The following is a 26,085-nucleotide window of genomic DNA, read 5'->3' on the forward strand; positions in this document are numbered from 1 at the left end:
TTACCCGCGTTCCTCCTCTGGCCGCGAGGCTGGAGTCCGCCGAGCTGCCCGCGTCCGAGTTGAGGGAGGCGCGGAGGCCGCCGGCCGGGGAGGCCGCGAGGCCACGCAGCGGAGCGAGGTTCCCCAGGGGCGCCTGGACGGGTGCCAGCAGGGTGCCTGCGGACTGGAGCGTGCAGAAGGGACTCGCTGACAGGAGAGCACAGGCGCACGGGCTTACGCTCCTGACTTCAGAAAGGGAGAAACCGCTCCCCCGGGCGAACGCTGTCTGCTGACGCTGAACCCACCACCGCTGAAGAACTGCCTGTGAGACCCCGCGCCCAGCAGTCCCACCCACGAGATGCATAAGGAACAGCGGTTTGATTTACTCGCGCGTTTCGTCCTCCAAAGACCCATCTGAATACAGCGATTCACTCGACAGCAGCGAGGCGATTCGGAAAATCCGCGGGCATCACCCCAAAACCAAAGCGAGGGCAGGACGGCCGCCACGGGAGCCGACGCAGCTGCGCGTACCCCCTCGCAGCACCCTCTGGGAGGGCTCTTACCAACTCGCACCCCAGGCAAACCGGGCAGCTTCGCCTCCGTTTGCCCTGCGACTCCGCACGGCGTGAAACCGTGAAGCAGAAACCACTCCGATGGCAAGGAGCCTCCTACTCTCCACAAGCTGCAACTACCGCCTCCTCGCAGACCGAAACCCAGGCTGCTTCCTCACCTTGCACCAGCAGAAAAGGCACGAGCAGTGCAAAGCAGCTCTGCTGCAGCAGTAAGGGGCTCCTGAACACACCTCTCCCTTTCAAAGCGCAGCAAGAGCCCCGGGAGCCCTCCAGCACCCCCACCTCTGCGCGACGCACGCCCGACATCGCCAGTTATCCTCACCCAGCAACGGGGTCCTTCTGTGGGGCTTCGCGGAACTGCCCGCCCCAGCAGCCTCGCCCTGCCGCACACCGCACAGCTTACGCTAGAAGCACACCTACGCCAGGATTTTTTTCGTAGCGTGCCAGCACGGCCGCGGGCTGTTGCTTCAGCGGCGCACGCGTGCGTTCAGAAATCACAGCTCCTGCACTCTGCGCCCATACGAGATTACAGACTGCAAACAGAGTTAATTCACCCGCACGCCGAGGGATGGGGAGAGGGAGCCGATATACGCCGATCCTCCTTCCGCCAAGTCAGCGCCACAGCAACGGCAACAGAAGAAATCACACCTTCTGGGCTTGACTAATTATTTTCTATAGATGGCCATCAACTACACGTACGGAGCAGAGGGTGTGAGCTGTCCTTCAGCAAAGATAAACTCACTTCCACCGGGCTGATTACAACCTTCAGGATAACCCGCAGTTTATCTGGTATTTATAGTCCGAGTCCCTATCAGCTAACCGGGCGCCACCCCGCGCTGGTCATTAGAAACCCGAGCTAGCCATTTGGCGGAGCCGCAGCGGGCCGCCAGCAGCAGCAGAGCAAAGCGGTTCATTAACATCACACACGGCGACCTTTCCGTTCATTTTTTTCTTCAGAACGGGAGAGTGGCTAAGTTTGATTAAATTGAAGCAATTACTCATGGACAAAGACAAAACGGCCTGGAACGTTCTTCCCAGGGAAGGGCAGGATCCTGCGATAGGCAACAGGGGGAAAAAGTTTGGGCAAAACAGAGCAAAAGGGTCCAGCTATTCCCAGAGGGAGCAGCGTGGGTTTGTGAAAGGCAGGTCCTGCTTGACTGACCTGGTCTCCTACGACAAGGTGGCCCGCTCAGTGGAGGAGGGAAAGGCTGCGGGTGCCGTCTGCCTGCACTTTAGTAAAGCCTTTGGCACCCTTTCCCACAGCATTCTCCTGGAGAAACTGGCTGCTCCCAGCTTGGACGGGCGTACTCTTTGCTGGGTAAGAAACCGGCTGGATGGCCAAGCCCAGAGAGTGGCGGTGAATGGAGTTAAACCCAGTTGGTGGGCGGTCACCAGGGGTGATCCCCAGGGCCGAGTACTGGGGCCCATTCTGTTTAATATCTTTATCAATGACCTGGACGAGGGGATGGAGGGCACCCTCAGTCAGTTTGCAGGGGACACCCAGTCGGGCGGGAGCGTCGATCTGCCGGAGGGCAGGGAGGCCCTGCAGAGGGCCCTGGCCAGGCTGGGGCGATGGGCCCAGGCCACGGGGTGAGGGGCAGCAAGGCTCAGGGCCGGGTCCTGCACTGGGGGCACAGCAACCCCAGGCACCGCTGCAGGCGTGGGGAGGAGCGGCTGGGAGCTGCCCGGCGGGAAAGGGCCTGGGGGCGCTGGTCGACAGCCGCTGAACATGAGCCAGCAGCGTGCCCAGGCGGCCAAGAGGGCCAGTGGCATCCTGGCTTGTGTCAGGAACGGCGTGGCCAGCAGGAGCAGGGCAGGGATGGTGCCCCTGTGCTGGGCACTGGGGAGGCCGCCCCTCGAATGCCGTGCTCAGCGCTGGGCCCCTCACCCCAAGGCGGCCATGGAGGGGCTGGAGCGTGGCCAGAGCAGGGCAGCGAGGCTGGGGCAGGGGCTGGAGCACAAGGCTTCAGAGCTTCTCTGGGCACCCTGTGCCAGTGCCTCACCACCCTCACAGTAAAGAATTTCTTCTTATATATAATCTAAATCTGCCCTCTTTCAGTTTACAGCCATTACCCCCTGTCCCGTCATGGCATGCCCTCGGAAAAAGCCCCTCTCCAGCCTTCTTGCAGGCCCCCTTCGGGCACCGGGAGGCTGCTACAAGGTCCCCCCGCAGCCTTCTCTCCTCCAGGCTGAACCACCCCAACTCTCAGCCTGTCCTCACAGCAGAGGTGCTCCAGCCCCCGATCGCCTTCACCTCCTAAGACAACAACAGCAGCAGCCCAGGGACCAAACTGCGCTCAGACAAGTCGGTACTGCGCCCACCTGCCAACCAACGGCCTGCAGCCGCTGGGACTGCTCCTGCCCTCGTCTGGGAAAGCTCAAACACTTTTTCCCATTTTTCTTTCCTTTGAGAGGGAAGAGAGCCCCTTTCTCGAGGTACTGGCCACGGCGGCAGGAGAGCTGACCGCAACTTACGGTTTCTTATCACCTTAACCAACTCAATCACTCCGGGACTTGAGATTCAGCAAGCTAAATTAAGCTAAAAATAGCTGAATAAGCTATTCCCCCCCCAGTTTAGAGCGTGGGACCTCCAGGGAAAAGACTGACTTTGTAGCGTGCTTACTACACAGAGTCTCAGAGCCAAAACGAAGGATGATTTTGTATTTCACGTTGCCATCCCGCTTGAGTTACCGCCCATCACTTGGTTTTGGGTTCAGAAGGCACTTCGCGTCCTTGCAAAACTAAAGCAAGGTGCGAGTTGTGCAGCGTTTGCCACGCAAGGAAGGCCTCGAACAAAGGCTCTTTCAAGCTACCTCCTGAGCTTTAGGAAAACCACTAAAACTAACGCCACATCTGCTTACGTGGCCTCCAGCAGGATGGTTTTGCCCATTTTCCCCTGAAAATTACCTTGGAAGCAAAACTTCACCCCTCAGGTCTCCAGAAACGCTTACAACGGAAGGGCCGTCACAAAGGACCTCATTCCCACCTGCTCCTTCACCTTCTCCTCTATTTTGCCCTAACTCCCTGCAGCTTCTCTGGTCTGGGCCATCTCCCCCCTCAGCTCTAGCATCGCAGGGCTGCGGCACCCCCGCGCCAGGCGCGTCCTTCGAAAGCCAAGCTCGCCAGCTTCTGTGGGTTCGCGACCCCACTTCTGTGGGATTTTCATCCCACTCGCAACCTTACTGAACAGGATCCCTTGCCAGGGGGTCGCTGTTCCCATCCCGAAGCAGCAAGAGCACGGGGTCAGCCCCTAATTCACAGCCCCGCGTTCATCCTCCGCCCAGCCCGCTCCTCCTCCCCGGGAGCACTGCAAGCAGCAGAGCCTACTCACGGTGGGTTGCTTCAGCAACTGCTTCTCCTTCTTGTCTGCCTCCTCTTTCTTTTCTTTCTTCTTCTCTTTCTTTTTCAAGCTGCCGCGTGCCAGCAGCTTCTCTCGCTCCTGAACGACAAGCTCCCTGTAGCGATCGTCGCAGGGGTGGTCCCACGTGGACTGGCCGTTGGCAAAGTTGAAGTAATAGATATCGCCGGTGATATCCTGGCTGCGTGGCAAAAACAGCGTGAAGAGCGAGCCCGGTACTTCCCCGCCCGCAGGAAGCCCCCCTGTTGTGGCATTAGCCCCCCGGCCAGCCGGTCCCCTGCCCACGCGGGCAGCCCAGAGCAGGGGAAGGGCAGGGAGGCCAGGAGCCTCCGAGGGCAGCTGCCGACAGAGCTCTCACCAGGGCTTCCACTCGGGTGGCAACGGGGCCACGATGCCTTCCCTGGCCAGCCAGATCAGCTCCGGCTCCTTCTCGGGGTCGATGCCGATCTCCCGTGCAAAGTCGTGGATTTCTAGGAAAACGGAAGAGGGACCTGTGGCGACGGTCTACACCGGGCACTACACAATAAAGGCAACCTCCTCGGCTAAAGCAACGGGCGCACGGGGAAACCCCGATCCCGAGAGGAAGCTGCTCAAAGCTGCTGAGACAGCCCTGGGTCAGCAAGCACGTCCTGCCAGGCCGGTAAAGCAGGGAGGAAGACTGGCAAACGGCATTTATCTTCGCAACCAGACAGCTAATTTTTCAGCTCCGCCTTCTACAAAATCCCATTTATCCTGCCCTCTCCCCCCACGCTCTCCCCGATTCCCGTTTTCTCAATACGCCCAGGAGCGGCTCGCGCGCTTGAATCCCTCGTCGCGGCTCCCGGGAGGCCAGGCATCGGTTACCTTGCTCGCTGGGAATGTACGTCTCGTCGTAGTCTTCTTCCAGGATGAGCTGGTCCCCGATGCGCACCATCGATCCCGCCATGGCTCCCGGCACCTGGCAGCACGGAGGAGTAAGGCAGATCACAACGATCGAACGCGCGCCGGCAGAAATAAAGCTTCCTCGTCGCCCGGCGCGTGGCAGAGCCCCGCGGGGTCCTCGGCACCGGGGCGGTGCAGGGGAGCCAGGGGCTGCCGAGGGCGGGTGCAGACGGGAAGGGCAAAGAGCGAAGGCGGCCAGAACTGATGGATTCTGGTCAAGGCGGGAGGACACGGCTCAAAGCGAACGAAGAGCGCAAAGAGAGGAGAAATGGCACGTTATTTCCACGCGCGTTTCCCCCCCTTCCCTACAAAGGGTAGAAGCTGCTGGAACTGGGTTTTGCTTCAGGCTTTGTTCATTTGGCAACGAGGAGATGGAGCCCACCTGCGCGCCGCTGGGATACACCTGCACAGCCAGCAGCCCTCCGCTCTGCGGTTCGGCACCCTCCCAAGGACGGAAAACACGCAAGAGGGCAGAGCTCTCCGCTCTGCTTACGGCGAAGCCGAATCAAAGCCCTTCCGCGCGCGCCGCGCGGGGGCCGCGGGAAGAGGGAGCGGAGCTGAAGCGGCACAGGAGTCACAATCGGAGCCCCCGGCTTTTAGGCTCCTGCAGAGGAGATGAGCGCTTGCTTTGGGGACTTTTTAAACAGGCCAAACATAAGGCGAAACGAGAAAGGGAGAAGACGTGTTTCCCAGAGCGCAGCCCAGCTTTTCGAGGGCAGTCCCTGGGCTGAACCCGCGCTGCCCAGGGACGAGGCAGCTTCCCGCCGCAGCCGGCTCGCCCCGGCCCCTCTCGCCTTCCCAGGGGACCTTTCGGAAGCTCTCAAAGGATCCTAATTCAACGTGTCCCACCTCCGGAGCTTCGCTATTTAGCTCAAAGACGGCGGGCGGCCCTGCGCAGCTGAGCCCTTACACCCCGTTCACCACGGGCTGAGGCAGGCGCAAGTCAGTTTCCCCAGCCCAGCCGCCCCCGCCGCGGCTCGGCACCGCCACCTTAGCCTCACGCAGGCCAGGTGGCCCAGCAGGCTCCCAGCACGAGGAGCGGCAGGAGCGGGGACAGGGCCTTCCCGTCCAGTCCCGCCGCGCAAACCCAGCGCAAGGACGAGCTCAGGCCAGCTTTCACCCCGAAACCCCCAAATGCTCAACGCACGCCTCTGCTTTCCTCGTCAGCCTCAGGGGTGGCCGGGGGCCGCCCCCTCGCCTTCCCCTCCGCTGCGGCCCCTTTCCTCGCCCCTGGAACTGCGTGTGCACCTCACCCCGAGGGGGTCTGCACCCCGGGGGGGCGGGCGGAGAGGCCGCACTCCGGCGAAGGGGCCGCACTCCGGCGGGGGGGGGGGGGCCGCACCGCACCCCGGGGCGGGCGGGGGGGGGGGGGGGCCGCACCGCACCCCGGGGCGGGCGGGGGGGGGGGGGCCGCACCGCACCCCGGGGCGGGCGGGGGGGGCCGCACCGCACCCCGGGGCGGGCGGGGGGGGGGGGGGGCCGCACAGCACCCCGGGGCGGGCGGGGGGGGGCCGCACCGCACCCCGGGGCGGGCGGGGGGGGGGCCGCACCGCACCCCGGGGCGGGCGGGGGGGGGGGGGGGGGGCAGCACCGCACCCCGGGGCGGGCGGGGGGGGGGGGGGGGCAGCACCGCACCCCGCGGGCGGGGGGGGGGGGGGGGCAGCACCGCACCCCGGGGCGGGCGGGGGGGGGGGGGCAGCACCGCACCCCGGGGCGGGCGGGGGGGGGGGGCAGCACCGCACCCCGGGGCGGGCGGGGGGGGGGGGGGGGGGCAGCACCGCACCCCGGGGCGGGCGGGGGGGGGGGGGGGGGGGGCAGCACCGCACCCCGGGGCGGGCGGGGGGGGGGGGGGGGGCAGCACCGCACCCCGGGGCGGGCGGGGGGGGGGGGGGGCAGCACCGCACCCCGGGGCGGGCGGGGGGGGGGGGGGGGGGCAGCACCGCACCCCGGGGCGGGCGGGGGGGGGGGGGGGGCAGCACCGCACCCCGGGGCGGGCGGGGGGGGGGGGGGGCAGCACCGCACCCCGGGGCGGGCGGGGGGGGGGGGGGGCAGCACCGCACCCCGGGGCGGGCGGGGGGGGGGGGGCAGCACCGCACCCCGGGGCGGGCGGGGGGGGGGGGGGGGGGGCAGCACCGCACCCCGGGGCGGGCGGGGGGGGGGGGGCAGCACCGCACCCCGGGGCGGGCGGGGGGGGGGGGGGCAGCACCGCACCCCGGGGCGGGCGGGGGGGGGGGGGGCAGCACCGCACCCCGGGGCGGGCGGGGGGGGGGGGGGGGGGGCAGCACCGCACCCCGGGGCGGGCGGGGGGGGGGGGGGCAGCACCGCACCCCGGGGCGGGCGGGGGGGGGGGGGGGGGGGGGGCACCGCCCCCCGGGGGGGGCGGGGGGGGGGGGGGGCGCCCCGGGGGGGGCGGGGGGGGGGGCGGGGCCGCACCGCACCCCGGGGCGGGCGGGGGGGGGGCGGGGCCGCACCGCACCCCGGGGCGGGGGGGGGGCGGGGGGGGGGGGGGCCGCACCGCACCCCGGGGGGGCGGGGCCGGCGGGCGGGCGGGGGGGGGGGGGGCCGCACCGCACCCCGGGGCGGGCGGGGGGGGGGGGGGGGGGGGCCGCACCGCACCCCGGGGGGGGCGGGGGGGGGGGGGGGGGGGGGCCGCGGGGGCGGGCGGGGGGGGGGGGGGGGGGGCCGCACCGCACCCCGGGGCGGGCGGGGGGGGGGGCCGCACCGCACCCCGGGGCGGGCGGGGGGCCACCCGCAATTAAAGCGCTCGCGCGGCTGCGGCCCCGCCGGCCCGAAGCCGAGCGAGGAAGAGAAACAGCTTTGAGTAACAGGACAGAAAGTAAAAAAAAAGGCGAAGAAGCCCCTTCTCACCCGTTCCGCCGCTGCGGAGGCGCAGGCAGCTGAAGCCGCGGAGCGCACGCACAGCCGGGACCCGGCGCTCCGGGGGAGGGGAAGCCGAGGCGGGGCGGCGCACTGCAGGCTGCCGGCCTCCTCCTCCGACTGCCGGGCCCGGGGCCGGGCCCCGGAGCCGGAGGAGGAGCCGCCGCCGCCGCCGCCGCCGGAGGCTACCCGCCGCCGTTTAACCGTTTCCGGCTCGCGGCGCCCTTAGCAACGGCAGGTCCCACCCCCGCCTCCGCGCTATTGGGCGGCGGGGTAACGGTCGGGAACCGGATTGGCCGGGCCGCGTGACGGCGGCGGCGCCTGCCGGGGGCTGTAGTCCGGGCGGGGCGGGGCCCCGCCGCGCGTTCCCATGGCGACGCGTCTGCCGAGCCCGCCGCCCGCTGCGGGCCCGCTAGGGAGGAGCGCTTTCGGGGCGGGGAGCCGCCGGCGGGGCTGCGGCGATGGCTGCCGCCTGGCCCTGGCTGCTGCTCTGGCTGGGGGCGGCCGCCCTGCGCGCCCGCCCGGCCCCGCCGCGCATCCGGCTGCCGCTGCGGGGCGGCGCGGCCCTGCCGCCGGGTCCCCGGGAGCGCCGGGCGCCGGAGGAGGCCGAGCGGGGCGGCAGCTTCGTGGAGATGATCGACAACCTGCGGGGCAAGTCCGGGCAGGGCTACTACGTGGAGATGACGGTGGGCAGCCCCCCGCAGAAGGTAGGCTGCCGCCGAAGGGGACCCCCCCCCCCCCCCGCCCGGGGGGCGGCGGGGGGCGGCGGTGCGCGCTTGCGTGCGCCTGCTGCGGGGACGGAGGTGCCCGGAGCTGGCAGGTGGGAGAAGGAGCAGCTGGCTAGTTCGTATCCGAATATTTGCTGTTTGTATTTCAAGTATTTACTACGTCATAAGTAAGCCAACCGTAGTGGCTCAGGGTGCGTTCCCGAGGGGGCTGGCTTCCTTGGCGGCACCCGACGTGTTCCGGAGCGAGCGGTCAGAAATCCCTGGGGAGGTGCGACTGCGCGCGCGCGCCGCTCGTCGCGATCTGCCCGAGGTCCGGGGTGCCGGGCAGGACTGAGTCCTGTGCCGTTCCGGTCGCGGCCAATACATCTATCGCTTTATGGCCCCGGCACGCTTCCGTGCGTGTGACGTTCCTGTTTGGTTTAGGAGATTTTTTTTTTGTCGTCCCACGCTTTTCAGGGCGTTTAGTGTTACTCACGTGTCCAAGACGATCCTCAGGGAAAAAACCCAGCCTGTGTCTAGAGTGCCGGCAGGGAGTTCATCTTCCGCCTTGAAAACGCGAGCCCCAGCCCGTAACCCAGCGCAGCCCGGAGAGCCGAGCTCCCCGGCCTCTCGGCTGCGCTGCTGGAACCGCTCCCGCGACGCGCTGAGACCCGTGGCTGCCTGCGGGAGAGGAGGCTGGCCCCTTCGGCTGGGCGCTCCGCAGCAGCCCGCGGGCGCTGCTTGCTCGGCGCCGATGGGCTGGACCAGAGCGGCGCTGCCCTTAGCAGAACCGCCGCCGGGTCCTGAGAGGCTTCGATGGCGAAGGAGCCAGCAAACTCCACGCTGTTTGCTTTTACCTGCAGGCCCGGGAGCTGGGAGAAGAGGAAGAAGAGCAAAGCGAAGCCAGTATAGAGGAAGAGCAAAGCCAAAGAAGAAAAGCTGCTGAGAGGTATGGTACAAACAGCCAGAGCAAGAGAGGAGGTGTAGCCAGCTCTAGCTCCGGGTGGCTTTCCCGTCTTGTCTGCCCCTGCTCTGCTCTGCTCCCTGTAACCCGTGCAGGCGTCCCCGTAGAACGCCCTGAGACGCTGCCGCTTCTCGCGGGGTCTCTCCCTCTCGCTCCTCCTGCCACCTCCTCGGGACTGTCGCAGCGGATTGCAGCTTTGTTTCGGCTTCTGGCTGGGTAGGCAGCAAATCCGCCTGCCTTTCGTTTCCTCGAGACTGCCCCAGATGTGGAGCTGGCTTCTGTTTCCCTTACAGCTCTCTGGCTTTTCTCTAAGGCTCTGAAAGTCACGCTCCTGCCGGGATGCTCTGAACCTGTTAACCTTGTGTCTTGTGCCCTGCGGCGTTGAACCGTGGAAGACTTGGCCGCGGGCGGCTGCCCGACGAGAGACCTTTCTGGTTCTGAGGCAGCCCCCGTCTCGGCCGGCGCTGGTCCTGCTGGGCTGCCGGCTCTCCGCTGGGCAGAGCCTGCAGCTGAAGGCTCCCAGGGCCAGCCCGGTGCCTGTCGCTGCTGGCAGGAGGGTCCAGCTGCAGTGTGAACGGTTGTCGTCCTCTTCCTTCCACAGAGGTGGCCCAGAGCAAGTCACTGCTTGACCAGCTGTGAGCATTAAGCTATTTTACGTCCTGGTACACGGACGACTCGCTCGAGCGCGCTGGCTGTTACGCCGAGAGCAACGCTGGTTCCAGGCCCTTAGTTAGGCTGTCTGGGGAGCTCTTTTCAGCCTGTTTGTGGCCACTCGTTTAAAACAGTTGAAATGCTGTGCTGAGCCGTGAGCTCCGTGCTCCCTCGAGCCCCTCCCTCCCTCTCCGAGAGCTGCAGCGTGTGGCGTTTATAGATGAATCGTGTCAAAACTCTTAGCCTCCGCGCAGAGTTACACATCCTCTGGGGCGCCGGGAACCGAGGAGCTGTTACCCGTGCCAGGAAAACTTGTGAACAGAAGAAGCTGCAGTCCATCTTAACGACTGGCTGCACGCCCTTGGGATCTGCAGCCTTGTTCGTAGAGGAGCTGTTCGCGGGAAGGTCCCCGAAAACGTGCTCTGCCCGCAGGAGCTGTCTCCTTATCGCTTGGTACCTGCTTCCCAGCTGTGCAGCCTCTCTTTCTCTCGGCCTGTAAAGCTGGCTCGTGCTTGCTTTGTTGCCTCTCTGCTCTGTTATCCTGAGATGAAGTAGGACTGGAGGTGTAAACATGCCTGCCAATGTTCCCGTCTGTAACTCGGACAACAGCGAGAGTACTGCTCGCGGGGCTGACTTGTCTTGGGGAGATGCTCCAAGGACTCGGAAAGAGAGGGGGCTAATCCAGGGCAGGGGGTTCGGCATTCTGAGACCGACAGCCGTGAGAGCCGCGGCTGCCTGTTAGCCCGGCAGGCCTCGAGGCGGTGGGGACGGTTTGGAGCTTTGCGGTGCCTTTGGCAGCCCCGCGGTGGCCAAAGGGGTCCCGTTGGCAGGCATGGCTCGGTGCCCGTCCGCGCCGCCTGCCCGTCCCCTCTTCCCTCCGCCTCGTCTACCTGCGGCAGCCGCTAGCATCTGATCTGTGCTAATCCGGTCTTCTGTTGCCTCTTCTGCGCCGCAAAGCGCGAGGGAGCAAAGTGCTTGGGAAACGTCAGAAGAGAAGTGTTTTGCTTTAGAAAATGCCAGTCGGGAGGAGGAGGCTGTGGCCCGGGAGGCGGAGGAGGGGTCGCTGGGTAGCCCCAGCAGTCTGGAGGAGCTCGCTGCCCCACGGAAGGCGTAAGGGCTTCAGTTAAGTCCCCGGTGTTGTAAGCGTAACAGCTCTTGTCCTTTTGTTGCCCTTCGTGGTGTCTGAAGTCAGCATGCCAGGAGATGCGGTCTGGTGGGCACAGCAGAGCGCGAACGTCTCCCTCCCTGCGCAAATCGGAGCAGCTGTGTGAACGGTCTGCGCTGGGGAGCGCGCGAAGAGCGGCTCAGCCCTGGGGGCTGTGGCGCAGGACTCCGTGGTACGGAGACAGAGCGGTCTGCTCTGTGCCTGGGAAAGCCTCCTCCTTGCCAGCGTCGCCAACGAGGCTGCAAGCGTTCGTCCTCCTTTGGCAAACGCTTTCGCGCAGCCTCCTGCCTTGGCTCGCTGAGCGGTGCCGAGGTTGCGGGGGAGCAACAAAACCCCAGCACCTCACCCCGCTCTTACGGTCGCTGGGAACGTGGGTCGCTTTGAGAGACTAAGGTCAGAGCGCAGGACGGTCGAGCCCAGGTTCCCCGCAAAAGCCTGCGGCCTGTTGCTGTGCTAAACTGATGGTCTGATGGCTGGTGGGGCTTCTGCTCGTCCCTTCCCTTTGCCGACGGTGAAGCTTCTGCCGTAGGTGGCTCTGAGGTTTTGGGTTTGGAGTCGATACTGCGTGGGGGGATGTGGCTGTTCCTTTCGTGTTACTCGGTTTTCTGTCACCCTTTTGCCTAAAGGAGCTTTCTCTTTTCGGCAGGCGCCGCAAGAAGGAAATCAAACACGGGCAGTCCTTGAACCAGCCTAGTGAAGAATCCCTGGAGGGAATAGTCGAGGAGCTGGAGCTGGAGCTGGAGCGAGAGAAAATGCGTTTATTGCAAGCAAAGGAGAAAATTCGGCAATTCCGGGAGGAGATGAGGCAGCAGGAGGAGGAGGAAGCTCAGAAGCTTCATCAGCAGAAAGAAATATCCCTCAGGTACGTTCCTCTTTTACTCCACCTCCCCGCTTTCTCCTACGAGCCTTTCCTAGCTGCGCTTTCGTTGCCGGCGGCTGCAGGCTTGTGCCGGTATGGGCCACCACCCTGGCAGCGGGGCTGCTTTGCGGAGTTGTGGGCGAAGGAGGCAAGAACGAGGCTTTTGGGGAGGAGGAGCGCGGGGCTCCCTGCCCGGCACGGACAGCCCTGCGCGCGAGGGTCTGCGCACCTTGAAATGAGCAGGGGTCTGCTGTCGGCGCCGCAAATGCTCAAGGCAGATGCGTGGAGAGCACGGTCTGCCGCAGGAAAGCGCTCTCCAGCGCAGGCAAGAGAGCATCTTCCCCTGTCCTGCAAGAGGAGCTCTGATGCCATACACGTGCAGCTTTCAGAGCTCTGAGCCTGCCTCTTACGGTTAACCTGGGAAGAGCTCCCAGCTGGGCGCGTGGAGCTTTGCCGCCCGGCAGGCGTTCAAATCCTGGGTGAAATGCTGGTAACGGGACTGGCAATGGGAGCCTTAGAGGAGGTGAGGTTACCCCAGAGGAGCTGCCTGAACCTCTGGCGCGGTACGTTTTACAGAGGCGCTTCCAAACGAGACTTGAAGGAACGGGGCACGGATGCCTGCGTGAAAGCCAGCCAGTGCACGCGGGTCTCGTAGCAACGCAGGGAGCAGAACGGCACTGGGAGCCGTGTCCTCTCCCTGGGGGGATTCTTCTCTCAAGGCTTGTCTTTTATTTCAGGTGGCCTTGATACTTATGTTCTTAGCAGGCCGAGCCAGCCAGAAACAGTATCTTGGCATGAAATGTCACGGGAATGCTGACTTGGGTGCGAGGGAAGACACAGAAAGGGAAAAAGGTCTATGCGGTACTAAAGCAGTAGCAGAAAGGGTGTCTCATGGAAATAGGAAGCTTACAGATGCAGTAAAGCATCCGGGCCCCGTGGCTTTCATTTAATAGGAGCTGATTTCATTTACCTGGGAAAAAACCCCAAGTGCCACCTCTGATGATAGAGTGCATTTTAAAAGCCTGCCACGGAAGTTTGGTGCTTGGGGGCTGCGTCTCCCGTGCCAGCAGCCAGGTTCGGAAGGTGGGGAAGAGAATGAATGGTCTGGAGCCCTGGCAACGCGTCGCCTGGGCGGGCAGAGCGAGTGGGAGCAGCGGCTGATCTATAGGCCTTGGGGAGGTGGTTGGAAGACATTAAAGCCTCCTGAACCTCTTTTTTTTTTTCTTTTTTTCTTTTTTTCTTTTTTTTTTCCCCAGCTGCTCATCTCTCAGGACTCTAAAAGAAGATTTGGCAAAGGCTTCTGAGGAGGAAGAGCTGCGTGTCAGAAAGGAAGAAACTGAGAGACTCTCAAAGCTGCGAGCCAGAATCGCCTCGGAGATGGAGGCAGAGAAGGAGAAGATAAGGTGACAAGTTTTTTGCTGCCATCCCTGGGGACCCAAACTCTGCTGGTCTGGGAGGGAAGCGCCTTGCATGCCACCGGCAGCCGCTCAAAGCGGAGGTGCTAGCCCGCCCGAGCCTCCCGTGGCCGGTCGCCTGCCTCGGCCGTGAGCGCGAGGCCCCAGCCGTGACGCTGCACGTGCCGGGGAGCCGCGTGTCGAAAGGAGGTAAAACGGAGGGACCTTATTGCCGCCTGGGAGCTGATCCAGTTTTGCTAAGTAGACGTACGGTGCAGAAGTGCCCTGAGAGAGGTGCTGCTGTAATGTTGGACCAGGCGCAGCCCTGGGGCCTGGAAATGAAAGAGGTGGCATCTGCAAGGACGGCCGCGCTCGGCAGCGTGGCTTGCCTTGAGCGGACGTCTCCGTCTAACGGCGGTTAAGGCCTGTTAAAACCGCCGGAGGAGGCAGAAAAGGCAGCCGCTGGCAAACTTCTATTTTCCTCTTTCTTTTTTTTTCTTAGCTGACGGATATGTCTGCACCCGACTGCTTTGCTGTTTATTTCCAAGGCCTGAGCTTTGGATCCGCGCTTGTGGATCTGTGTGCTGTGGTTCCTGGTTCCTTCTGGCTTGCGTGTCCTGTCCTCTAGCTGTGTCTTCTGTCAGCTCTGGTTCCGAAACGGAGGCCGGCGGTAAAGGACCGAATCCTGACTTGCCTCTGTCTGTTCTTGTCGCAAACCCGGCAGGGCAGAGCAAGAGGTCGCGCTGCAGAAACTAAGAGAAGAGTGGGAGTCCCTGCAGGTGATGGAGAAGGAGAGCCTGGAGAAGCAGCACCAGCTCGCTTTGGAGAAAATGAAGCTGGAAATGGAGGAAGCTCGGCAGAAGGAGATGGTGGGGCTGGAACAAGAGAAGGAGCAAGTCCTGCGTGAGCTCAAGGAGAGATTAGACAGGGAAAAGAAGAAGGTGAGGTGTTTATTGCCAGCTAGGGTCAGAGCCGTGCTGTTCGTGCTGACCTGGCTGGCGTCGCGACGCTCAAGTGTTGAGGTTAAACAACGCCTGCACGCACTTTAATAACGGCTGCCTTGAAACCTAAAGGAAAGATGTTAGGCATGCTGTTAGAGGCGTGACGGAGGTGGGGAGGAGTACTCCCCCAATTTTTATTACCATGGTGATTAAATAGCACTTACTTCAATGGCCACATTGCATCTGACGAAAAGAAGGATCGCCGCGTGTCTCTGCCGAGCTAAACCGAGCCATTTTATCCGCTCGGACTACCGCTTCGGCTGCCGCTGTAGTCCTCCGGAGAGCTTGGGGGGTTCCTGCACGGAGGCGGTCTGTAGTCCGTCCAGCCCAGCGCGGCTGAGATCTGCGGAGGAGGGAGGGAGAAGCACCCTCCCGCTCGGGAGGGAAAGCTCAGCGAGAGTGAAGGCACCTCGTGTACAGTCCGGCCTGAAAGGGGGTTACCGTGCGCTTTTTTGATGCTGACGGAGAGGTGCTAATTGCAAATGCGTCTTGCGCAGCACGTCCCCACAAATAGAGGTTTTCCAGCAGCCTGTCTTGCTCCTGTTCCCGTAGGCAGCAGAAGAGCTGGAGAAACAGTTTGCAGCTGAACTCCAGCAGGTGAAATCCGCAGCAGAAGAGAAGCATCGTAAGGTAAAACGTGGTGTCCTCAGAAAGTAAACTGGTTGTTTTGCTCCCCCACGCTGCCATCAAAGGTGGCCAGGGAGGGCGTCGTTAAATTTTTCCCGCTTCCTAAATGCGGGCCTGGTCTGGCTCAGCATTTGGACGTGCTCCAAGTCGGGGGCGGTGAGGCTGCACGCGCTGGTCCTTGCCGCGGTGCTTGCTCTCTGTAGGAGGGCCCTAAATGGATCTTGTCAGAAGGGTGACAAGTCTCCGTGGGCGGCTTTCATGGCAGGTCATTTCCAGCCTGCGAACCCAGATAGCAGAGGCACAGAGGAGCAAGGAGGCTCGGCTGCGTGACGACTTGCAGCGAGCGGAGCAGAAAGTGCAGCAAAAAGCCTTTCGAGTAACCGAATACGAACGCGAGGCGAGTACTCATCTCGGATTGTTGAGGGTTCTTCACCCTCTCTCCTTGGGCGCGTGGTGAGGCCCGAGGGGCCGCGTCCCCTGCCCAGGGGTGACCGGCGCCTTCGGGGAAAGGACGCCCCTGCAGCATCTCGCCTCGCCAGGGCGCTGGCTTTGCGCTGCCCCGGCCACAGCCTGATGCCCCTCGCAAGGTGCTCGGAGCCTCGGTCCCTCTGCTCGTGCGAGAGGCTGATCGCTGGGGGGCCACCGGAGCGCAGCGCCGCAGGTCGGGGAAATATCTGTCCGTGTTACCCCCGCAGCTCGGCGAGCTTATGAGAGAGAAACGCCGGCAAGTGGAAGACGAGCACGAGAGGAAAATGGAGAGGATGAGAGAGGAGCACCAGGAGGTCCTAGCACGGATTCAGGACCAGTACGAGGAGGAGGTACTGCGGGGGGAGAGCAGCGAGTTGCTCAGTTGGGCTGCGCCTGGGCTGGCACTGCTGCTTGCCAGGCCCGCCTGTCTCGGCCGCTCCTAGAGCTGGAAGTCTCCTTTCTTCTAGCAGAACTGTTGCCATAACGTAAAATGAATTTAGGCTGGGGTTGTAAGGATCAGCTGTCCAAATAGTCTCTGGGCAGGCCCCTTCCACGTGCCTTTGTGGACTTTGGTACAAGCGAAGCTCGTTCACGTTTTTGCAGGTGCCTGTTCTGGAAAGCCTTCTGCCTCCCGTTTTTGACTATACAGTCGGCAGCGCGTGACAAAACCTTAGTTTCATGGGTGGCTCCTTCTTTCTTGAGCCGCTCCCTTGACAGCGTTGTCCCTGTAAGCAAGCGGTGTTAATTTGCTGACTGGCGTTTGCTCGGGAGCTGCTGTGGGACGGGCTGGCTTTCCAGAGGGCGCGCGTCCCGTGGGTTCCCGTGGCCTTGCTGGAGAACCTCTGCTTCACTCAGACGCTTTCCTTCTTTGGGTTTTGCGACAAACAGGAGCGGAAGCAAAAGGCAGAGCTGTTCGAAGGCCTGCGAAGTAAGAAGGCGCGCCTCCGGCAGCTCCACGCGGCGGAGGTGAAGGCTCTGCAGGCGGAGCTGGACGAGCGGCTGGCTGCGCTGCAGCACAGGCACGGGGAGAAGGTGAGGAGAACCCTTTGCCTTAGGTTGCTGTGACTTGGCTGCCTGGGGACGGCCTGGGCGTGGTGACACCTCCGTGTGCGTGCCAGCCCAGGGCGACGCAAGCGGCGCGTCACACCTCCCCAGTTTTCCTTGCTCCTCCTGGTGGCAGAGCTCTGCCCGGCGAGTGAGGAACTCGTGCCGTTCTCTCTTTGACTCGGCATCTCCCTGCAGGAAAGAGAACTCCAGGATTCGGAAATGGAGCTTGAAATGCGCATGAGGGACGTCGAAGCCAGATCAGCGCAGCTCCTCAGCCAGGTGAGTCAGCCCTGGTGGGCTCGCGGAGGTCTCCTAGCCCGTGCTGCTCCTCTGGCTGCTCCCTCGGGGGGGGACTTTCGGAAGCGCTCAGCCAGGGCTTGTGCTGCCATCCAAGCTACAGGTGAAGCTTCCATCACGAGGCGGAGCAGGGCTAAGCGGTCCTCGTGACTGATGTTTGCAGCGACAGCCAGCGCTCTGGCTTTGTCGGGGCTTTGGGAGGCAGTAAGTGGCAGAGGGACCATAAAAGCCTTTCGAGGCAGCGCGTCCTGCTCAGCGTAACTTTGGATTTTAGTCAGTCCCTTCCCGATCTACCTCCTCTTCTCCCTGCTGCCGTGAAAAGGCAATGAGCGTTGCTGGATCTTGGGCAGCAGGGTGGGAGAGGGAAGCACCCCAAATGCTCCTGTGGAGCTGGCAAAGATCACCGGCTGATGCTCTCGCCTGCCAGGTCTCTAAGTGCTGGCCTGTGCCCAGGGCTGTAGGTAGCCTTGCTTCGGTCAGCCCTTCCTTTCCAAGCGGCGCTGGAGTGAGAAGTAAAAAGGCGGAGAAATGCCGGAGGCAAGCAGAGGTTTCAGAAAAGCAAGATCCCGCAGAAGCGGCTGCGTGCCTTGAGTGCCCTCGCAGCTGAGCAGGAAGGGCCGTTCTTCCCACGGGAACGCAAACGTTCCCAGCTTGAAGTCAAAGAGAGGCAGGGGATCTTGAGCGCAGGAGGGGGAATAAAGCAGCACTGACAAGAGTCCTCGGGTGTCTTGAAATGGTCTTGAGACTCAGGCCTGACCCCGGTACTTCAAGTGCTGCTCGGCGTCGGCCGTCTCCTCGCTCTGACACTCGCCTACTTTCTCATCTGGACCTAGGAGGAGTCTCTGAGAAAGAAAAGGCAGCAGCTGCTGGATGAAGACAGACGGACTGAGCTAGAAAGAGATGTATGTATGTCTTAGCTCCGGAGAGGTGCCGTGCTGCCCTCCTTTTGGGGCTGAGGGGAGCACGTTGGAACTACGGCTTTAAAAAAGCAAACTGTTGCTTCTGAATTGTGAGTATGAAAATCCCTCCCTGCCTCAGCCGGGAGCGCCATCTTGCCGGGAGGTTGATTAGCTCTGAGCTGCTTCCCAAAAAGAAGAGACAGCCCTCTTCTTCCAGGACTGGCACGTGCATTCGTAGCTCCGGGACCTCCTGCGAACTGCGCGAGTGGCGAGCCACTGAGCGCCTTTCCTTTTGGTTTTGGGGAAAGGACTGTGAGGGATTGTTTTGGTTTTCTTCTAGGAAGCTGCTTTAGCTTCTCAGCTCCGCCTGGAGGAGAACAGGAAGGAGCACGCCAGCCTCCTTGAGTCCCTCCGGCAGCTGCGTAGGTCCCTTGAGGAGCTCCGGGACCAGAAAGCTGAGCTGGAGGCCCAGGTGGACTTGTTGCAGACCCGCAGCCAGAGGCTGCAGAAACGCATCAGGTGCGTGGAGGAGAAATTTGATCTCGTGCAAAAAATGTCCCCTGTGCTCCTAACGGAAACCTCTCTGACCTCGCCTGGGTCTCTCCCTCACCTCTGAGCCTCTTGCGTGTTGGGCCGTGCTCCTTCAGAACCCTGACGGTGGTTTTACTGCGTGTCGAGGGCGTGGAGGTCCCGGGGGCTGTTTCCACATCTATTAGTAACTCGCTGTGTAACTTTGCCCCTGCTTGCCAGGTTAATTGGTCTGTCTTCTCCCCGTCTGTCTTGTGAGCTTAATAAGATGCTCGGAGAGGGGCACTGAAATGCGGAGAAAAGATTCTCCTGAGGGTAGCTGAGGCTCTGGGTGAGGGCGCGAAGCGACGTTTCCCTGCCCAGCCGGGGGCTACGTCCGACGTCGCCCCGCAGAGCCGATACTGGTGGCGTCTTGCACGTCTGCGGCCCTTTCCCTCCTGGAAACTGGAGGTCGCTTTGGACGCGGCTGCAGATGGATTACCGGTCTAATCAAGCGCTGCCGCTGTTGCCTTTTCTCGGGGCAGTGAGCTGGAGGCAGCTGTCAGGAGCAAACAGGAGACTTTGAAAGAGCTGGAGGCAGAAGGAAGCGTGGAATCTCCGAGAAGGAAAGCCGAGCTCCACGTTGAAGACCTGAGAGAAAGTCTTCAAGCTGTGAGTAACGCGGACCGTAAAGGTGCTTCCCTGTGGGATCGGAGGCCGTAACTGCCTTGAAAAGCCCAGCTTTTGTTCCTTCTGCGTGAAGCCGGTTGAGATGCAGCGACGCGTTTTCTTTGCCAGGGGACGTCGACGCGTTTAGCAGTAATTGTTGAGTCCTGTCTGTTGGGGGGGAAGGAGTTGTCGGATCCTTGAGCGCCCTTGGAGTCCAAGGCAGGACTTGAGTCAGGGATGGAAATGCCTGTGTTCCTTTTCACGAGTCAGATAAAGAACACCCCCGGCACTGGTCTGGGATCTGGGCGATGCCACGATGATGTCATTCCAAATTTTTGCTCCTAATGGGATCCTGGGGTTCCGTCTCCCATACGTATTCCTTAGTTTTTGAAATGCTTCAACTCCTCAGCGCTCGCCCAGAGAGCCTGCTTCCCCGCCCTCGCAAAGCCATGAGAACAGCGCCTTCCAGTTTGATCAGTGAGTATCTGCATGGCAGCCGCTTCTGGAAAACGTTGTCGCTTTGGTTTTGCAAGCAAATGTTTTTGCTGGGGTTTACGCGCGTTGAGCTGGCCCTCCGGTTTTGGGGAGGGGGCTGCGTGAGGCTTGCAGGACGGCACAGCCAGCGCAAAGCCAGGGGCATGCCCGTCTCTCTCTCGCCTAGCGTCAGGAGCTACATCTCTGCGGAAGGGATCTTCATCAGGAACGCCAAGGAGTTCCTGGTGCGCCACACCCTCTCCATGAGGAAGAGGCACGCGGCGCTGAAAGCTGCAAAGCAGCAGTGGCGCCAAGATATGCAGGAAGCGCGGGAGGCGGTGCGGGATCTAGACAGCTCCCAGCTCCTGGAGGGCGTGCGCCGGAACCTGGAGGAGGTGAGCTGAGCGCCGCCCGTGTCCGGGTGTCGGCATCGTGGCTGCGCGAACGAACCCGCAGCCCGGGGCTCGGTTCCTGGCTCTGCAGGTGCGGTGACGGGCAGCTGAGGGGGCCGAGTCCTCCTGGAAATCGGATCTCGCGTGTTTTTTGGGTTAGATACGCGGCGTTCGTCCCTCCTCGCGTCTTCCTCATCATAACACGAGGGTTAGAGGCTGCGGATCGCAGTGACGTTACCGTGCGTCAGACGAGCGGCCCAGAGCGCCTGCGTGGGCACGCGTGGCCCGCAGCTAACGGAGCGTTGCGCGGTAGAAGAGTTTCGGTTCTGTTTCGCTGTGTGCGCTGCGGACTAGGAAGGCTCTACGAAGCAGTGGCTGCAGTGCGGCCCGTGCTCAGTAGCTTGCTAGCTTCCAGGAGCTCTGGGCGCCTTGAAAACGGAGAAGGCATTTGGTGGGGAAAGAGGGATTCCCGTGCCCCGCAGGTCCCATAACGCGCTTTTTCCTCCTAGCAAAGGAAGCGACAGGTATCCGTCCCATCAGCGGGTACAAATTTAGGGTCGTAGCTCTACAGTGATTTCACCCTTGCTTGGCAGAGGGTTCTTGAGCACTTGCCAGCTCTGCCGGTACGCCAGGCAAAGACAGGGAAGATCGTAGTTTCCCTCGCTCGCGATAAGCGCTCTGCTTACGTCTGCAGAACCAAAGCTGTTGACCCTGTTGGCTGCCGGGTGTGGAAGTGAAACCTCCTTTTCCCTGGGGTGAACGTGCTTTGAGGCCTGGGCTCTGCCCTCTGCACGCTCCGCTTCCCGTGCTCTCGAAGGCCTGGGAGCAGTTGTACTCCAGCAGCACGATTCCCCGTGCTGAGCAGAAGCGAGATAACGAAAGTCACCACGACCACGAACGCAGGTTATTTCCTGTCATCCTTGTTTAATTTTCCTCCTTGGCTTGGCTGTTGGTCCACTGCAGGAAGCAAAGCGGTTGGAGAAGATGAAGTCGGCTATGCGGAAAGGGCAGGTGCTGCTGAAGAAGGAAGAGGAGAAGCTAAGCCAGCTGGAGTCCTCGCTGCTGGAGGAGGTAAGCACAGCAGCACTCCTGCTTGGGCCTGCCCAGCCGCGCTCCCAGCCCGCCCAGAGCTCCTGGCCCTAGGCTGGAGTCTCTCTGCGGGGCTTTTGGTCCCTCTGCGGGCTGCTTAGCTGGCGGCCAGAGGCTGGTGTTTGCCAGCGGAGCCGGACTTTAGAAACACGTTCTCCGGGAGCAGAACGGTGCGCCTGTCTGAGAACGGCGGGAGAGAGGCGGCCAGTCGCAAGGTCGGGGAGCACGGCAAGCCCAATTGAGCCGTGGCCCCCGTGATTCGCTAGCTCTGCAGCCAGCAGGGCAGATGCGGGCTGGGGTTTGGGACGGAGACTTTCTTCCACGGCGGCAGCTTGCCAGGCAGGGCTGCTGGCGGCCGGGATGGACCTGGGGGGAGCAAACCTGCCGAGTGCGCTGGCTTGCGAGAAGCGTGCTCGTTAGGTCAGAAACGAATCACAGTTAACACCAGCGTGCTGAAGCATCCTACGATATAAACTCAAACCTCACATCAGGATGCTTGGATGTCTTATTAACTGCCTGTATCTTGGCCGAGACGGCAAACGCTGAGCCTTCCCTCTGCTGCTGACACCTGGACTCGCCGTTAAGCGTGGGGCTGCAGAGCGGATGCAGAAGGCAGCCTGAAAAAGCTGCGTGACTCGAGGCTCGAGAAAGCAAGGGCAGGTCACCTTGCGCGAGCTAGGCTCGGGTCTGCTTTCCCGACCGAGGCAAGCCCTGGGATCCGCTCGGCTCTGCCTGGGACCGCGGGGCCTTAGGCGCAGGGCGGCAGCAGATGCGAGAGCACGAGACCTTTGAGGGTCGAGCGCTTGTCCTTGGTGCAGAGAGAGAACCCAGCCCACGCGGGAGTTTTGAGGCTTATTTAAACCAAAGCACTTGGCCTCCTGCCTAGAAGGGCCCGTTCACGTGGCCGTTGGCTTTGGCCTCCAGTGCGCGCACGTGCTTCTTCCAGAGACCGAGCGGTCTCTTGACTTTCAGATTTTGCTGTCGGGGGCCGAAGACGAGTCTGCTGTCGCCTGGCCTATGCCCGTCTCCGCAGTCCAGCCTGCGGAGACTGGCTGTAGGCGGTATTCCAGCGGCTTTGATGTTTCGGGGACAGAACGGGAGGTTTTATTTGCGTTGTTTCCCTTCTTTTGACCAGCCGTCGGACGAAGATACGCTGAAGAGTGCCGCGTGCAAGAAGACGGTGACTTTTGATCTCGGCAGCTCTGAGGACACAGACAGCACATCCAGTGTGAATCTGCATCAGCCTAAACGTAAGCGCCTGACGGGCTTGATGTGCTGTGCCCAGCGCCTAATGCTTTAGACCTGGCTCTGGCTTTCCCTCTCGCCTCTCGGAGGTACCTTCTGCTCTTCTGACTCGTGCTCGCTAGCGCCCAAGGCAGGTCTGCCCTCCGTGACGGGGGCAGGTCCGTCCTCCGTGACGGGGACTGCTCTGCGTACAACGTTTTACGTGAGAAACTCCTTTCCCGCCTGTAGCGGCAGGTGAGAGGGATGGGACCTGCGTGAGAACTTGCCCTTTAAATCTCTACCGTTCTTTTTCGAGCGGATTATAAAATCCGGCTTCAGCTCTTCCCGCTGCTGTTGCAGAGCTGTCTTCCTCTTCTGCGGGTGTCCGGCCTTCCTCTTCCTCACGTCTCTGGCAGGAGAGGCTGCTGCAGTTCCCTCTGCCTGCTGCCTGTGCTTTTTTCTTTGCCTCCAGTTGCCTGTAACTGGAGTTGCGCGGGTGCGGAGGAGGGCTCCCCGTAAACAGCCGGGAAGGCAGGCGGGCTGTGTTGCTCGCAGAAGGGCTGGCAAGGCTGAAGCTTAAGGAAAAGTTGGAAAGCTTCCCTGTGGGAACAGACTGACAATCTGTCCGGTCTGGGATCATCTCTCTGGCCCTGGTCAGTAAAATACCTGCAGGCACGCGTGAAACTTAAGGGTCTTCTCTCGCCCTAAGACGAGAGCCCTTCCGTCAGGATGGTCCCATCGGTCCCACCTCCAGCCTGGCTGGTGGCCTCGACACCTTTGCTTTTTACGAGCGTGTGAAGTGTGACCAAGCCATTCTGCCTCCTGCTCAGCTGGCGCGCGGTGGGAGCGCTGAAGTACAGCGTGTCGGCCCGCGCCGGGGTCTCGCCGGAGGGGCAGGGTGCCGTACTGGGGGTTTCGGCCCTTGAGAGGGCTCGCCGCTTGCAAGGGAACCGCCGTTCACGGCTGCGTGCTGCAGGGTACAGTAGAACTCGGAGGGACGGAGCAGGGGGGTGAAGCGCACGCACCGGTGCCTATCCCGCTTGTCCTGTGGGCCCTGTTCTTGCAGCTTTGGAGGGTCTTGTCCCCGCTCTCTGGTTTCTCCTCCGCTTTGTGCCCAAGCAGCCTCCAAGGCACAAATCCTCGTTGTCAGCCCGTATCTGCTCTGTTGGCTGCAAAGCCAGGTTTCTGCCTCTCTATCCCGCTTAGCAGACGCTGATCAGGCTCGGCTCGGGGCGCGACGCGCAGTGGGGAGCGAGCCTCCTGCCGGGGAGGCGGCGTCTCCCTTGCCTTCCCAGTCACCCCTTTTTTCCCCCTCTCTTCTGCCAGTTGATTTGAGAACGGATTTGCGGCCTGCCCCCCAGCTGGACAAGATCAAGTACTTGACAGACTCCCTGCAGCGTATCAGCAGTGAACTGAGGGGGGTCCTGGGCGTCTTGGGCGCTCCGAACGATCGCCAGTCTCCGCTCTTCACCTCGACACCCTGCGACGGCGTCCCTCCTTCTACCTATGCCTCCTTGGCAGGAGTCCAGGCAGGGAGCTCCCCGGTGCCCTCCACCGCGGCATCCCTGGTGGACCGGTGGGCCTGGAGCACTGGGCTGAGCTCCAGCCGCTCCTTCGCAGCCGAACAATCAGTGGACAGCTTCCTAGCAGAGAAATGGCACAAGTATTTCCCAGGTCAGTCTCCTGTCAATCCATCTGCTTGCTTGCCTGCGACTTTTGATTTACAGCCCTGCAGGTTCTAACGGGCTCACCCGTCCGATGCTGGTGCTGCCGATGGGAAGGGTGCTAATGAGATAAGGAACGAGAGCCTCGTTCCGGGAACTGCAGCATATGGCTGATCTCGTCGTCCTGCTTCTGGGGCAGTTCAGCCTTTCAGAGGCACCCAAGAAAGCCGTCGTTGCTGGCGAAGGGAGCAGAAGGAGATGGCCCTGCTTCACTGGAAGCCTCCTGTGAATTGCAGACAGGGTTCACCATCTCGGCTTCCTTAACGCCACCGTGTCCTCGGCCGGTGGCTCAGCTTGTAAGGACGGTCTGTCCATAGCACAGGAAAGCAAACGCGCCCAGATGTAAAGACTGGCGATTTCTCTGGGGGCCTGTACTTAATGTCTGTTTTCCAGGTGGGTTCCCGGTGCTCGGTGGCAGTTCCAAGCCTCTGGACAACAAGCTGGGATACGTACCTGCAGAGTAAGGGTCCTTTTCCTTCCGTTGTCGTTTCGTTGTCCTGCTTTTATTTCCCTGGAATGATTTGCGGGTCGCATTTCATAGAACGAGTAGATAGCAAAATCAAAAGCTACGTATTAAGCAGACAAGTCAGAAGCTAGTAGTTATTACTGCCACGCGCTTGGCGGCGTGGCTGTGCTGACAGCCCTCGTTCCAGGACCAGGGTCCGAGGGTGTCGGCGCTGGGCCTCGCCGGCTCCGCCGTGCGGGCGGGTGGAGCGGAGGCTGCCGCCCCAGCCTTTCCAGTGCTGCACGGACTAAAAGGAGGACGGCAGCCTGATAGCGGGGGCTGCTGCAGTGTTTCTCTACGATGGGGTTGGGCAGAGGACTTTGAGCCAAGAGGAGGTTGCTCTTTGTTCACCGTGGCTCTTTCTGTAGCAGCCCCTCATTTTCTTTGCCATTTCGGGGCTAGTTTCTGCCTAGACCTCTCTTTCCCACTTGCGCCGTCTCTCTCGTGCAACAGGGAGCAATTACGGCTGTTCCAGCAGTCCCAGAGCCGTGAGTCGGACAAGATGAGTATTGAAGGAAGGATTGAGGCCATCAAGAAATGGCTAGAAGACTTCAAGAGGGATTCCAAAGTGTATCCTTTGCCTGCGTCTGGTCTTCTGTTGCACTCCACCTTCCTGCAGCGAGTAGGAGACGGCGGCAGGAGGTGAGGGAATCGGGCCCCAAAGCATCGAACAGCAATTTCGAAGCCTTAGCCTCTATTTTGGCGCCCGGTTCTGCAGAGGAATACGATGTTTAGCAGTTAGAGCGTGAGTGACCTGTTGGCTGTTCTTTGCCCTGGGCTTGACAGAGAAAGTCTCTTCCCTTTCCCCAGCCGGGCTGCGCCGCTCTGCGGTGCCACGGCTCTGCTGTGGTACGCAGCAGTTGGAGCTGGTGATGTGAGGATTAAAACCAAATGAACCAGAGGGTGCAGAACGGAGGAGGCAGCAGGGCCCTAGTCTCGGAGGCCTGCCTTTGGTGCCATCGCTCCAGCCCCAGCCCCGCGGGCGACTCCGCTAGGGGCAGTCCCCGCTGAGCAGCCCGGGACGAGGCGAGGGGGCCGGAGCCGCGCGGGCCTGGCGCGTGGGGTGGCCGCGTGGCCGGGCGGGGAGGGCTGGGGCTCCCCGGCGGAGCGCGCTCTCCAGCTCGGTTGGAGGCATGGCCTTGCATCGAATGAGGGAGGCCTCGGCGCTATTAGCGGGGCCGTTCCCAGGTTTGCGGGGTAACAGCATTATGCTGGGGCTGTCAGCATCTCCTCCGCGGCGTACGCTGAAATTAGCAGCAAACCCCTCAGGCCTCCGACAGCACACGCTGTCCTGAGCACGGCGCTCCTTCGAATGCCCTAATCCCCCTTTAATTCCCTTTGGCTCGGATGCAGCGGGCTAAACGCAGCACGTGTGCGCGAGGCTGGCTCCCGCCCCTCGATACCTGTCCTGTCTGCTGGCTGTGCTCGTGCCTGCTAATCCCTCCCGTAAGCCGGGCTTTTCCTTCACCCAGCTGCCAGACCTCTCTTCCCAGGTGCACAGAAGCCCCCGGCCGGCAGCTCCAGCCTGCTTCAGCTCAGACTGGATGAAAACAGCAACATTAAAGTGTACCGCTACTAAAAGGGGGGCTTGGCGCCGGAGAGGCAGTGGCTGGGGCCCCTGCGGGCCCCCTCACGAGATGCTGGGTTTCGGTTCTGCGCAAGAGAGCAGAGGAAGGAGGAAGCGAACTTCCCAGCTGGATTCTTCCAATCCTGTA

General features: G+C 62.2%; 2 protein-coding genes across 5 annotated transcripts in view; one reads left to right on the forward strand and one right to left on the reverse strand.

Moving 5' to 3' along the window:
• Positions 1–7,847, reverse strand: part of LOC148055010 (centrosomal protein of 164 kDa-like) — a 34,472-nt gene extending 26,625 nt beyond the window's left edge. For 2 of the 4 annotated variants that reach the window (XM_087763607.1, XM_087763606.1), the window contains exons 1-5: positions 7,699–7,847; positions 4,753–4,846; positions 4,268–4,379; positions 3,883–4,090; positions 5–163 (exon numbers count right to left, since the gene is read on the reverse strand). In XM_087763607.1, the coding sequence (XP_087619733.1) occupies positions 5–163; positions 3,883–4,090; positions 4,268–4,379; positions 4,753–4,834 (561 nt within the window). In that variant the 5' untranslated portion in view covers positions 4,835–4,846; positions 7,699–7,847. The remainder of the gene's footprint in view (positions 1–4; positions 164–3,882; positions 4,091–4,267; positions 4,380–4,752; positions 4,847–7,698) is intronic. The other 2 variants (XM_087763609.1, XM_087763608.1) reach the window with 1 other exon arrangement.
• A 188-nt stretch (positions 7,848–8,035) lies between these two features.
• On the forward strand, positions 8,036–26,082 carry LOC148055011 (centrosomal protein of 164 kDa-like). The gene is made up of 21 exons (XM_087763610.1): positions 8,036–8,414; positions 9,278–9,363; positions 11,841–12,056; positions 13,310–13,456; positions 14,172–14,388; positions 15,001–15,078; positions 15,341–15,472; positions 15,771–15,893; positions 16,432–16,575; positions 16,786–16,869; positions 17,721–17,789; positions 18,127–18,305; positions 18,839–18,965; positions 19,372–19,439; positions 19,624–19,831; positions 20,792–20,899; positions 22,053–22,167; positions 23,468–23,815; positions 24,259–24,325; positions 24,824–24,940; positions 25,850–26,082. Exons 1-21 carry the CDS (start codon positions 8,169–8,171, stop codon positions 25,947–25,949), a joined length of 2,979 nt encoding a protein of 992 aa, XP_087619736.1. The 5' UTR covers positions 8,036–8,168; the 3' UTR covers positions 25,950–26,082.
• Positions 26,083–26,085: the final 3 nt, after the last annotated feature.

The sequence above is a fragment of the Nipponia nippon genome, unplaced genomic scaffold, assembly GCF_047370975.1.
Source record: "Nipponia nippon isolate SJK-2023a ecotype South Korea unplaced genomic scaffold, ASM4737097v1 scaffold_28, whole genome shotgun sequence".
Classification (NCBI taxonomy): Eukaryota; Metazoa; Chordata; class Aves; order Pelecaniformes; family Threskiornithidae; genus Nipponia; species Nipponia nippon.

Coding starts and splice junctions, on each gene's coding strand:
- LOC148055011 (XM_087763610.1), top strand. CDS start 8,169: ATGGCTGCCGCCTGGCCCTGGCTGCTGCTCTGGCTGGGGGCGGCCGCC. Junction 16,870..17,720: donor CAGCGCAGCTCCTCAGCCAG/GTGAGTCAGCCC, acceptor ATCTGGACCTAG/GAGGAGTCTCTGAGAAAGAA. Junction 23,816..24,258: donor ATGGCACAAGTATTTCCCAG/GTCAGTCTCCTG, acceptor TCTGTTTTCCAG/GTGGGTTCCCGGTGCTCGGT.